The 14,510-nt window shown below is 42.1% G+C and overlaps 1 protein-coding gene across 2 annotated transcripts in view; it reads right to left on the bottom strand.

Annotated features, from left to right (window-relative positions):
- Window positions 1–14,510, bottom strand: part of abr (ABR activator of RhoGEF and GTPase) — a 142,300-nt gene extending 127,790 nt beyond the window's left edge. For both annotated transcript variants that reach the window (XM_059351030.1, XM_059351031.1), the window contains exon 1: window positions 13,420–14,510. In XM_059351030.1, coding sequence (XP_059207013.1) covers window positions 13,420–14,224 — 805 coding nt within the window. In that variant the 5' untranslated portion in view covers window positions 14,225–14,510. The remainder of the gene's footprint in view (window positions 1–13,419) is intronic.

The raw sequence follows: 14,510 nt of genomic DNA, 5'->3' as shown, positions 1-14,510 counted from the left end.
GCACACCCTTACTGAAACATGAGAGGGATACTCACTGCCAAACAGAGAGTGAAAGTTGCATTGTAAAGGAATAGGCAGAACTCTCCATTCACCCAGTCCTGCCTGTTTTAAGAGTGTTAATAAATGTATGGATTCAACCCTGATACCACCATGCATGAGTCACGTATCACACATTTCTACTATTTTTACAGTTAGACTGCAAGATAAAATCAGCCTTCTTCTCACTCTTAACCTCGACATTATAAAAAAAAAACGTGTCAAAAGAACATTTCGTGCTCTTGCTTCTGTCCTCTACGGCGTAAATGTATTAACTTTTTCACACGATCGCAGCTACCTCACTACAAATGGTGGTAAGAAAAAACCAACAGGTGACTGCTTTAAGTGTGTAGAGGCAGTATGAGGTAAACAACATGTATCTTAAAAAAGTAGAAGCCACCAAAATCAATAATGATCCTTGAAGCCCTCTATCAACACAGCAAAGGCTACATACAAATACAATGTATCCAAGAAAGTAAAGGCAGTGTTTGGGAAAGTTGCAGAGTTAGTGAGGCCTAAAATCTAATCCTGAGAGCAAACAGCAATGTGTTGCATTGTTCCCAGTTGCAAGACTGTGCGGCTAGAAAGCAACAAACCAACAAACAGTGTCTGGTTCCTCAACACTGTGCAAACAGCTTCAACATAATAGAAGGAAAACAACTTTCTGCTGGAGTGATCTTCTTCCAGGTATAACGCAGTGCCTATACTTTTAACCCTAAACCTGCAGGCTCAGTGTAGCTAGTGTTTCCACATGGGATCACACACAATGACACTCAATACCCACATCGAGAGCTCTTGTGACCCGAAACTCTTTTCTTTCTCTGACACAGACATCCACTCAGTCAGATAACCGGGAAGCGAGCTTTCCCATCTTCACTGTCTTGGTACAGAGAAAGCTATAACAATATTATGCTGCAATGTCACTAGAGCACCAAGTGGTTTCCATTATGTGTGTTATCTGTTTATTTGCCAATCATTTTTCTATTTTCAAGAGGAAGTGAAAGTGATGAGCGTAGCAAAGGAAGCCCTCAAGACATTAACCAGCACAGATCAGGACAGAGAACTGAGAACGCCTTACTGTCCCTTAGGTGCTTTAAAACTGTTATACTTCAGAAAAGGCTAATGTTTCTTTAATTCCCCGGTGTGCAACAAAAATAGCTTCCTTGAGAAGGACACAGAAGGGAAGGAGCGACAAAGGCTGGCAAGAAATGATGTCCTGTAGCGCTGAGAAAGAATAACTTTACTGCAAAAAGAAAGACAGGTCATGAGACCATCTCCTGCTGTGACATTTATGAATGCCAAAAGTCAGAGCCAAGCCTCCCTATTAGAGGTGATGGTCCACGACAGTCCAAGAAAACATTTTTCCCCCACGGCTGCCATCTGACACGGTAACGCTGTCACCATGAGAACTTCACACACCAGCAGGGAGAACACAAGTCCAACACTCAGGGACAGAACAAGACCAAGACTGCTACCACAACTTGTTAACTGGTCATATAATACACTATTATCTTATACAGTTTGAGATGTTGGCTCTTTTTGTTACACTAAGCTCTGTAAGCATTAGGAACTTGTGGCTATTAAATGTCAATATACCCATGAAACCATATGAAACAGCTAAACATGGAACAGTTGTTCAGATCATGTTCTCTGTTCTAACCAGTCTGAGTCAGCAGATAGACTACAGGCCTCTCTGTGGCAAACCAACACACTTCCTTCTGCAACAAGAGATCAACCTGAACAACTTTATGTATATGTATGTACTGTATATAAGGCGGTAACTATGTGCAAAACGTTTCTCCACTTTAATGTAAAAAAAACAAAAAAAACAAGCTATGACAAATTATCTGTTGTACTTTTAAAAATAGCATATTTTAACATTTCATTACACAGCTCTCACCCTTAATGAGCAGAATTAGCTTTTAGACTTTCAAAACAGAGGCTTGTTGCTACATGAGTGATGCATAAATCAAGGCATGGCTTAAACATTAGCAAAATATGTCCATTAGTGCAGTGTTGCAAACACTTTGCCTTTCCTGGTTCCAGAGCCATATATGTGCAAAGTCCTCAGGTTTGAAAATGCATGAAGAGAAAGTTATATATACTAAAAAAGCATCCAGTGAAATGAAGAAGAATTTAGAATTGTTAAGCTAACGTTAAGACTTAAAAGCTAAAGAGGTTTAGTTACTTTCTGTGTCCTGTGTGTGTTTACACTAGCAGTCTATAGTTGGTTAATTCAAAAGAACTAGCTAACAGGAGCTAGCTGGCCAAAGTTGGTAACAGCTGTGCTAGTTTAGGGGCCTGTGTGATTGGCTGAAAGGGAAAGAGGAGGATCATAAAACTCATTGAGAAAAATGCCAGTAAATACACTTAATAAAAATGTCTGATAAAATGAATAATGAACATCTCATATTATGAAGCTGAGCTTAAATCATTTTACAAATTGCTGAATATTTATATATTTTCACATGCATATTTGGATGTAATCATATAATTGCTTCGATCACAATGGCTTCATTCAATATTGAACAATTTTGGCTTCCATACAACATGCAGAAAACTTTTAGAATTGAAACCAGCCTCAACAGTTTTGGTGGGTGCATAATTTAATGGTTGCATACTGACAAGTTTCCAGTCAAATTGGGAGTAATGAAGTGACATATGTGGCCATGCACACCCACTGGAAGTGTGTCAGAGAAGAAGGCAGCGAACTATGGGAGCATGCACACACAGACACACACACACACACCCTAGCTTTTTACCACACAAACCACACTGGGGTCTCCATGGCAGCCGTCGCAGTCAGCCAATCAGAGGGGGCCTGGTGTTTTTTCCAACTTCATACTGAGAGCAAGTTTAAGTCTAAATGTCAACAATTTAAGAGGGGTTTGTGTACATCTGCAGACAAAATGTGTCTATATCATCTTATTAATGCAATGCACATGAAAAATGACATTTCAAGTTTTCATCATAATCACGTAGCTCAGGTTTCAATCCACAATGATATATTATATCTTAGCCACATTGTGCCGAACCAAAAATATTTTGTCAATCAGAGTAGCCCTGATGGACTGAGATCTAAGGGGTAAATAGAAATCCAAAACCATTTGGAGAGAACAAGAGGAGGTTGGAAGGCCAGGGCAGAGTACTGTAATGTGGTCATATTTGAGCTAAATCTAACTTAACCTGTGTTTTATTCTTTCCCCATTAGCCTTATTGCAAATGTGGTTTCATTAATTTCTGTTAATGAACAAACCAACAGTCAGTGCTGTGTTATAGCTGTATGAATCGTTTAACTGACAGGAAAACCACCACTGTCTGTGGCCAATGTAGCTAGCAGCTGCTCATCTCAACTTGATTTGAACTGAGAGAATTTCTCATCAAGAATGAGTCTGTGTTTCCTGTACTTTCCTGCATTCCCCCGGTGTAAAACCCAGTGCGTGAGATAGTGGTTTCAGATTGTTTGTCTTGTTTATAAGATGGGTTGACTCAAGGCCCGGGAGGGTGAGTGAGGGGTGATTCAGCTCAGCCCTGTCTCAAGGGAGATCAGAACAGTAGTCGAGGCTTTTGATGGTATATGGCGGGTCCTGCTTTGAGTCTAAATGATCATCACCTCTGGTAGCCTTTCCTTGGTCCTCCCAATGTGAAAACCTTTCCAGCAAAGCAATGTTCCGAATCGCAAACCCCTGGGACGTCTACGCCTTTGTTGACTCTGGAAATGGACGCACGCGCATGTACAAAGGGCAGTGTGCCAATAAACAGCAAGCTCATGGGAAATCAGGTAACAAAGCTCAACTTTTATGGAGCTCATATTGTTGTAACACAAGCTGTACTGTTGTGCAACCCAAAAAGTGTCAGTTAAACAATGGAACCAGCCTTACTACAAGTGTCACTTTTTCACCTGTCGTTATCTAATGCATCTATATGCTATCACTTGCCATTATGCATCTGGTATAGTAACTCAAACGCTTCTATTACTCATCAAAGTTTCAGCAGTTGAAGATTGTGGCTGCTGACGTCAGCAGACTGCAGGAGGACGCCTCATCACAGGATTTTATGTGGGGTGACAGTAACGACACCAGGTGTCATGTGAACCTCAGATTGCACAGAGGGAAATCCTGCTATGATGAAAAAAGCCGTTTGACGTAATCACACTTCTGCTATCAGGTATGGTGCTATCACAGTCACAAGCAGAGATATAGAGAAAACAGGATATAGGTATGTACTGAACAACTCTGAGAAACACATCATGACCTTGTTTTTTTTGTACGTGTGCATGTGCCTTTATGCATACTGTTGCAGATGTATATATGTGAGACCACCAGGCAATATGAAAGCTTTCTCATTTGAACCGCAGGACCTATACTTGCATTTCACACCTCAGATGTAGAAGTAAGGGTCAACTCCTGCATCCATCTTAGAAAACAAGCAATGATGCTTCAAAACCCACACCTCCTCCTCGATCACAGAGACATCCTGTCTGCCTGCCTGCACAGCCACGATGGCACATTCATCACCAAGGTAACACAGGGACAAGTCAGACCATAAATAGTACCTTCGTTTTGAGGATTTAAAGCCATAGATTCTCTGAATCTAATCACTTATTAGATTTGAATAAAGTGTCACAGGTTATAGAGATAGACGTTAAAGAGAAATGGCAGCCATATAAGTTTCTTGAATATAAGGGGAATTATAGCTCCATTCATGGAGAACATGCAGTAAAATTACTTTTTAGATGCATCACCACATTATAAAACTTTAGCTTTCCAAAGAGGCAATAACTTCTAAGGGGCAATAGAAACTGCAACAGAATTTATGGTCAAAATAAATCTATGCCCATTCTCTTTGGTGACAAGACAAAAAAAAGACAAGGGCTGCAAGCAATAATCTTTTTCATCATCAATTAATCTTATGATAATTTTCTCGATTCATTGTTAAGTCTATAAAATGGCAAAACATAGTACATAAGAAAGCATTTGAGGAGCTGGGGCATGCAAATGTTTAGCATTTTACTTGAAAAGTGACTGACACAATCCACATTTATCAAAATAGAAGCTGGTTTCTTCTGTTGATTGACTAAATTAATAATGTATTTATTGTTTAGCTCTAAACAATACCATAACTGTCCATCTAGATATTACATTATCTACCTTTTCTAGCGTTTAATACCATGATGTTCCGTTTCCAATAAAAGTACAAGCTGACAGTACATGTGTTTGAGTCAATTAATCATTTTCGTCAACAATTGACTGATCGATGAGTTTCAGCTTGAGTTTCGCATCATCTGTGAGATGTTAAGAATGTTATGAGCCGGGTGTTTACCTTTATGTGCTGCCATAAAGAGGCCCACAAGAATCTGATATACAACAGTAGCAGCCATATGTCTGCCTGCTACAGCAGTGTTGCCTGAGAGTTTTGGGAGATATTGACCCTGATTTGGGTGGATTTTTTGCCTACATTCTTCGACTTCCAAGGTGTAAAGGCCTCACAGTAACTTAAGCTGTCAAACTGTCCGGAAATAAAACATACAAACCACAAGTGTGTACACGGGACATACAATGAGGCCTTAAATTCCCAAACTTTAATGATAAAAGCTCAACAGAGCAAATAGCCTGAGCTGCCATTCACACTAAGGAGTGTTGAAATGGATACAATATGACAAGCCCATAGTTCCCCTGCTGCACATGCTATTCGGGACGGGCCTGGACAAGCCTCTGCTTATCTGAGGGAAGAAAGAGCCAACCCAGGGGAAAGGAGAAATATGTGTGTCATATTCACCAATCACTGGAGTGACAAGAACAGGTTTGTTCTCCAGTTTCTTTCTGAGCACATCAAGTGATCAACACCAAGAATGCAACAGCCTCATCATAAATAATCTTCTATTTTCATTATGCATTCAATAAACAGACATGAAAACTGGACCTATTAGCAAGATGACAGTGCGTGGTGACACTGTTTTATTTATGACATTACAGCAACAGTTCAGTACAGACCTGGGAAATAATCCCCTAACCTTATGAAATTATTCCTGTGAATGAAATGTAGTGATCTAAAAATCACATATGCAATCCTTTTTCACATTACTGTTGACACTGCCATGTTGGATTTGATCAATACCTAATTCCGCAAACAATAACAACAATCTGTGCATTTGCATTTTTGTTCTAACTGAACTGTTCAAATACGACCCATAAACTGCAGTGCTAACACATGCATGTTGTTCCCTAATTGTATGTTTTGACAGGACCTTCACTCCAAAGACTTTAAGTCCAAAATGATATGTATATAGTTGAGAACTACACTGTTACCTCAGAACATCTCTTATTAGTATTACTATTTATGTAATGACTCATTCAACATGTTGCCCATAAGGGGGGCAGCAGGATAAGCAAAGGTTTTATCAAAGGTTTTATTTTTCAAATAAAATAAAAAATCAGGTCTTGCTTGTTTTTTATCTATACAGATTTTCTGCATTTGAATGCTTGTGCAGCACTTTTGAATGTAAGTGAACTGTGCTAAACTTTGTGTACAGTAACAGTTCTGGTTGTTCTCGCCTGGTTATTTTCTGAGCCCCCAGCTGACAGTCAAGTGTGTCATAGGTAAGAGGAACAGGAAACGGTACGCTCTTAGTCTGGATCTCCGGTTGGCAGAGTGACTTAAAAGCAAACAGTTCCTTATTAACTGACCCCATGAACTTTATGTAAATCATCACATTTAGCTGTTACTTTATCAACAATTAAACAGCGAGTCATCTCCCCTAACTTGGAGGCATGCAGAAATAAAGACATATATCTCTCTGCAGATCAAAGGTGCTGTGGGCTAAAAATAAACTTTTACTCCCTCCTGATCTTGCTTGCACTCAATAAATAAGAAACAGACATTTCCCCATGCTTGAAATAGTTAGCATAGCTGAAAACTGGAGTCTGTCCATCAATCCTAATAGTTATCATCTGCATGCTGGCACAACAACTAACCTAATGCAAAACAAACACCAGTTAAAATTACTTTCAGTTTTCAGACAGTAAGATTTCTGAATCAACAAAATAACTCCACAAAGCCTTAGTTAACAGGATTAAAATAACAGTGGATCACTTCATGTTTGGACTGACACTGCAGTGAATCAGACGTGAATCATGCCACACCAGACCTATGGCTTCAGACACACATGACCTGATGGAGGACCTCTTCCCAGCAAACGCACAAAAGCATCAGCATGAGCAAGACCCCTGGCATGAGACCACTGCTGGTGTGCATGTAGGAGGAGAAGAGGACTTCCAATTAAAACGCTTGACCCTACAGCCAACTCGGCAGAGGCCCCAAAATATTTCTTCCCACAGCTCTATACACCCTCCATTGTTTATAGCCGCAATTAAGTATTTCCACTGATTATCCTAGAGGAAAACACCATTATCCTGCTGGACAACAAAGATGGAATAGATTTACAGTAAGTGCTTATCCTTACTGACCCACAGGTTGATGGGAAAAGTCATCCCTGAACCCGCTACAATGGAAAACAAACAGTGTGTCATGGATAGAAAGGGATGTAGGTGTTTTCTTTTCATTTTCTTGGTTAATCCAATTTTGTATGCGAGATAAGAGCAGCTCAAGAAATAAGACTCTCTGACAATGAGTCATAACTTTCTTTGGAGGCACATTGGCCACAAATTCATTTCTACTTGATAAGGACATTTTATCATGGATGCGTTTTTAAATGGTCACATTCTTGTGTGATATAAGACGTGTTTCCTTTAGGGGGAAGAGTGGCCGCTGGGAAAGCCTCAGGCCACGGCCTCTAAAATGTCCTCTCACTCAGCGTTTGTTTCTCCATTACAAAAAAATGCCCAAGAGGGATTTACGAGACTCCGGAGGTGACGTATGGTTTTCGATCTTTGCAATCGCTTTGCGACAGTTTCCACCGCGATCCGTGATCACATACGTGACGGATTAAACAAGGGAGATGCTAACTGTGCACAGCCTCTCCGCTGATCATAAACATTGTGATCATGAATTAACCGCCATCGCTAACTGTGCACAGAGTGTCTGGTGCTTGCTGTAAATAAACAGGGATCGCTAAGTGAACACCTCCTGCAGCAGCAGCAGCAGATAGACACTGTACTGCTACAGAGCTAACTGTTAGCCTATTAGCAGACTGGACGCTAAGGGGTTAACATCCCCTCCGGTTCTGTGACTGCAGCTGGGAGAGACTGCTGCAGGAGGACTGTGCCACTTCGACTCATTCTTACCCTTCTTAATGAGCCGCCGGCCCCCGTGGCTCCTTAAGAAGAGTAAGAACGAGTCTCCAAAAGTTTCCAATAATACCAGAAAAAGTCGCTAGATTTGTCACTAGTCGCTTTTTTGAAAAATAGTCACTAAGGGGGTCTGAAAAGTGGCTAAATATAGCAACAAAGTAGCCAAGTTGGCAACACTGCTTCGCCGGCTTTTAAAAATGGCAAATGTTGTTGTGGCATCGAGTACTACGTCACATCCTGCTTAGCGTTTTATCCAATCAGCAACCAGGCTTTTTTCACGGGAGAAAAATGGCCCTGCTCTTCACCGAGATGGAAAGAGCAGAGCTTGCGGTGTTTCTTGTCGCTGTGTTCATGCACATGGCGGCGATGATTATGGACGAAAGGAGACGAAGAGATGTACTCACTACTTCGCCTGCTTTTAAAAATGGCGAGTGTTGTTGTGACGTCAAATACTCATCACATCCCGCTTAGCGTTCTATCTAATCAGCAACCAGGCTTTTTTCAGGGGAGAAAAATGGCCCCGGTCTACAACAAGGCCAAAAAGCAGCCGGTTAAACGGCCGGGTATTCAACTATAGTGGAAATGCACCTATATATGATTTTCCAATTTAAGCATCCATATTCATTGTTGTTACTGAGAGGAAGGTGCCATCACCTGAAGGTCTCATCTTGCTTCTGCTAGTTAATTTTCAGAAAATCCCTTTAGTTATCATTACATACAATCAACAGAACAACAACAAAATTAAACCATGAGCAAACAGCCAGTACTAAGCCACCCATATTCCTCAAATACAAAAGGGCAGTCCAGCCCACAAAGATGTGACATTAAAAAAGTTTTGTCTGCTCAAGAAGTCTTCCTCAATCTATTCTCATGTTCATCTTAGTCACTGCTTCTTGACTCATGACAAGCAGACCATCTCAGTCAGTGTTGCCACACTTTCTTGAGGAAGTGTCAAAGCAATCTTGGGATGCACAGATACCGGATTGAAAAACAGCACGATAATGACTCAATTAACTACTTCATTATAAAAGTTAAGACAAGCAGTGATAATCCAAGCCTGATGTTGCCTTACACATAACAGAATGACCCCAGTCACTTCTACACAGTGAGAATTACAGCTTATTAATTGGTACATTCATCTTAAAGCAATGGGATCTGATTGGTACTATGTATTGGCAGATACCCAAAGTTCAGCTAACTATATCAATATTGGGACTGAAAAAGTTGGATTGATGCATCCTTGGCCTTCTGAGTTTTCTAGTTTTACTAGTCTTACTTTAACTCACAGATTCCTGGTTCTTACGACTACTGACAAATCATTATCGACTGCTTTGAATTTTGTTCCATATCAATTAGAGTATTTCAGATGAGCTGCCATTTAAAGAAATAGCCAAATAGTTACAATAGAGATAATATAAGTTATCACAAAAACTGGAAACAGGGGAAACAGGCGGCCTCCATCAGTCCAAAGATAAAATTCTGAATTCAGAGAGTAAAATGAGTTTACAAAAAATAAAGATTTTTCATTTTGACCATTAAATATCTTTTGTTTATACTGCATTCAATTGAATATAGGTCAAAAAGGATTTGTAAAATCACTACATTCTGTTTTTATCTACCTTTCTGACAACATCAGGACTGTTTTTGCAACTGGGGTTTCATTTCTTGCTCAATGATTTGTAAGATCTGCTAAAAAATGTTGCTTCCTTTTGTTAAGACTTTTGTTAGTTGCTTCCGTCTCACATGTTAATACCAGGATGTTGACTTAAGTATAATCTGTGGTGTTTCTTTAGTATCCCCTGACAAATTTAATGCAACTCCCTGGGGCCTGATCTAACTAACACCACGACAGACCCTATTTATTTATTTGTTGCCCACGATCAGGCACCTACATAGACTACTTAATGTTGACACAAAAAGAAAATACTGTACATACTAATGCATACAAATTCATGAATCCTTGTGCCAAGTCTGAGGTAAACCACTAATCTATATGATTTAAAAAAGAAAAAAAAGAAACAATGAAACGTTGGTACAAGTAGATGTTTACACAGGAAATAACTTCTCTATCAGTACTGTGTTTGTTTATGTTTTTTCCTGTTCTGCTCTATACCTGAAAAAACATAATGTTGCAGCGGTCTTTGTGGTTATAGGCGTTAGCATCCTTAACTCGGGTCTGATATCTACAACATCACTAAGGGCATTAAGTTGTCCTGAAAGTCTGGTCATGAGCCAAACTTAGGCAGGATCTCTATTGTTTCATGATGTCCGCTCCAAATGAAGCCAGTCACAGCAGGAGAAAACAACAGCCAGATATGAATAAATCACACAACATTGTTGATCAATTGTAAGTGACAGTGAATTATGGGACGGTGGGTGAAGCTGTGCCAAAATATTGACCAGCTGGTTTTGTCCCTGCACACTGAGGTGATCAAAGTCAAATGCAACTCAGTTATTGGTTGAAAAAACAATTTTCCATTAAAATATTCCATATTTTGACAAACTGATACTAGCATCTGTACATAATGTTTTAGTTAACCAGTGTCTTAGCCTTTGCTGCAATCAGGATGTAAGATAAGATATGACTTTATTTATCCCAAAGTGGGGAAATTTAGTTGTCACAGCAGCTCAAGATACAGACACATAGATTTAAGAAAAGAATAAGAATTTAAAAAAAGACAAACATACATACATACAAACATTTCTGCTATTTGGCATTTATTATCAATACATATGTTTGTTTTTGTTTGTTTTCCTGTGAGTGCTTTGCATTTTACAGATATTGCACATTATAGAAAATATATTTTAGCGTGTTTAAATATGTTTAAATTAGAGGTCGACCAAAACATCGGCGGGCCAATATCTCGGGCCGATATTTGCGTTTTTTACTTGTATCGGCATCCGCCGATTCGTGCGTGCGTTCTTGCTGTGGCGCCTGGATTCCACTGGATGCGTAACGGCTGCAGATCCGTCGTCGGAGCCGCTACGCACCCATTATAATCAATGTGTGAGATTCCACCGACTGCAGATCCGCTGCGTAATGAGTCCAACAACGCAGGGCCATCCGACAGCCCTCGCAACACTTGCGCAGAGCTTCTATTTTTGTCGGACGACGGAGCACGACGCATAAATTCAGCACAGAACAGATCGTTCGGGACAGGAAGTGGTGCACAGACACAAAATAAAACATCCGGTATATTTTCAAAATAAAGTACCTCGGGTTCACGTCGGATCGTATTTCATAACTTGAAGACCTGAAATCAACAGGTTAGAGGTTTTCACTCGTCTTTTCACCCCACTGACACCACTCACTCCTAGCCTGGCTAACACCAGACCTAATCTCATTGGAGATTAGGTCTGGACACCTACAATGCTTTTCTCCGTAGAGGAGGTGTGGTTTACGATCCTCCGGAGCCGTTTATTGGACGCTTAGAATGTCTATCAAAGCGTCTGTAGGTAGCTCTTAGCCAATCAGATCAGTTATACCAGATGACGTAGTAGAGCAACAGAAATGGATGTTTGTTGTGTGTGTGTCTGTGAGAGAGTGTTGCTGCTGCTGCGTTGCTTCTCCAGTTCTCGCTTTCTGCAAGATTATTTATTTTCACGCTTTATTCCCCCTCATGTCATTCTGCCCCACACATCCACTGATTTTATGGGCAATAAACAAGCTGCTGCGGGTCTCTGGGGGCTCCGCTGTCCCCCGGCTCGGAGCCAGATCACCGGCGGTGACCGGCGGTCTCGCCGGCTCGGCGCAACGAGCCGCAGAAACCGCCCGTGCGGCGCTAATAGCCCCGCTACCGGTGATCTGGCTCCGAGCCGGGGGACAGCGGAGCCGCTGAGAGACCTTTCGCCTTTCAACTTTCGCTCTAAACTATTTAAAACACCATCTACAGCTAAAGAGAGTTTCGCGTCTGCAGCAGCCATGTTGGATCCGGAAAGCTTCTAAGTGCCGAGTAGTACGCGTCATCGTCTCACCGTCCCTCCCCGCTCTGTGATTGGATCCCTAAAACAGGGCTAAGATAATCGCCTCGTTTCCAGACTGGCTGGAGGTTCGAAATCAAATTCGAGCGCGCAAGGCAGTCTGGGTATACCCAGGCTAACTCACTCCGGTGCTTGTTGTAAACAAACAGAGATCGCTACGGCCGACCTCGTTAGCGCTCGTTAAGACGGAGTCGCTGGATTTGTCTCCAGTCATTAACGAGGAGATGTTGATTATCTTCCAGTTATATCAATTGATTAGGCGTGAATTCGCGAGATCTCGTGCGTCCTCGGGACTCTGCTGTCCGCAACAGCTCCGACACAGACGGATCCGGTGGGTGTTGACGGACTGCGTAGATACGCAGCCGTTGCGGACGGACCACTTTCGGAGTCGTTACGCATCCAGTGGAATCCGGCGTGACAAGTTCATTAAGTGAGCAAAGCACCGCCGTGAACTAGTCACGACGCAGGTTGTTTCAGTACCTTTCCCCCTGCGGACTGAAGCTGATTATTACAAGGTTTAAATGCAATTTTGCCCAGTGGGAAAGGCGGATTCAGAGCGGGGCAGAGTGGTGCAGAGCGGCTATCACAGCGATGTGTGGGTGTGTGTGTGTCTCTCTCTCTCTCTATCATGGTGTCATTTTTATCATGTAAATGGGGGGAGAAAAGGCTCCAGAAAGAATTGGCCCAATAAAATTTTACACATATCGGGGATCGGCATCGGCCTTACAAACCTGTATCGGTCGACCTCTAGTTTAAATAAGTTGTTGCCTGTAGTAGTATGAACATTAGTGAATAAATATATTTAAATATATGCGGAGATATATACGGTATAGTATAAGTGGTAAATGACTAATATAATATAGGAAAAAATACAGAAGGCCTAATATAGACCTAATGTGATGTTAACAGAAGTAGTGCAAATAAACTAGTCAAGTGACCCGGCTGAACAAACGAATGAATTAATGAATTAGCTCTAATTGAGCCGAATCCTCATCTAGGGCCTCAGGATCAAGACTTTAGGCCACTTTCAGGATTTCACATTTATGTTATTTTATGACATGACATCTTATTTTATTTGTTTTAAAATCGTGCTTTCATAATGTTATTCCTCGCTTTACCAGTAACAAGAGCAGTGTTGATTTGAGTGTCTTACCTGCAGAAGAGGAGTCGTCATGGTCGGAGCTCAGGTAACCATCACTCCTCCTGTCCGGGGTGCTGCACCCGGAGCCGCGGGACGCTCTGCGGGGAATGTGCGGAAAGGACGGGGACAGCCTGCCGTCGTCGCCGGAGTCAAAGTCCCTGCTGTGGCGGAAAGGCCGCCGGGTGTCCCGGTAGGAGCTGGACGTCCTCTGGTTGTCCCTGCCGACGCTCTTTGGTGCCAACAAGTTATTCCTGACGAAATTTTCATTCATCTCCGCATCCTCGTATTCTCTGTCGCTGCCCTCCTCGTTATCATTTGGCTGAGAGACAGTTGGAGTCTGATAGGTTGGTTTCCGAGGCGGGACAGGGATGGGAACAGGCTTAGGAGTCTTGCCACTGAACCTGCTCCGTTCACGGCCGAAGGAGCTCATGATCCCCGCTATGTGACCTGCAGCGTGGGGCTTCAGCCCCCCAGAGTCAGACACCTTGGTCCTCTGCCCGTCGCTCTCATCACCCCGCTGCCGCTGCGGTTTCCTAAAATCTCCCGTTTTAGAAAACGCAAATGTGTCAGCGTTGAAGTTCTCATCTTTGCCTTCAAACCTCTCCGCCTCGTTTCTCTTCTGTCGAGCCATGGTGGTCTGCAGGTAGATCACCTTGAATTTCTCCTCCGCCAGAGCCTTCTGGAGCCTCTTCAGATTGGCTTTACTCGTCTCCAGCTCCGACTCAATGTCCTCTACAGAGTTTAAATCCATTTTAGGCACTTTTCCGTCGGGAAATTCTTTCCTCCAGTGTTTTGCAAATTCGTCCTGTTCCCACATTTTGACAGTCAACGCGGGCTCTCCGCCAACCGCAGTCTCAGATAGAAATGTTGGAGCTCACTGTTCCGTGTCTTCACCGACACTTAGCGGCGTGTCTGTCGCAAATATCCACCTAACAAAATAAACCCGTCTGTCGATACTAACTGGACCGCTTTCTGACCATCTTCAACCTCCCACACATACAAACAGCAGGCATACGTGTGCACAGTGAGTGTGAGTGATGCGGAGAACAAGTTTGACTCTACGCTGAAAAGTTTCGGGACTTCCTGTATTCAGACGTGCTGCA

Source organism: Centropristis striata, chromosome 15 (genome assembly GCF_030273125.1).
Source record: "Centropristis striata isolate RG_2023a ecotype Rhode Island chromosome 15, C.striata_1.0, whole genome shotgun sequence".
In the NCBI taxonomy this organism is placed as follows: domain Eukaryota; kingdom Metazoa; phylum Chordata; class Actinopteri; order Perciformes; family Serranidae; genus Centropristis; species Centropristis striata.
The sequence above is the reverse complement of the archived record's forward strand: the minus strand, read 5'-3'. Positions and strand labels throughout refer to the sequence as shown.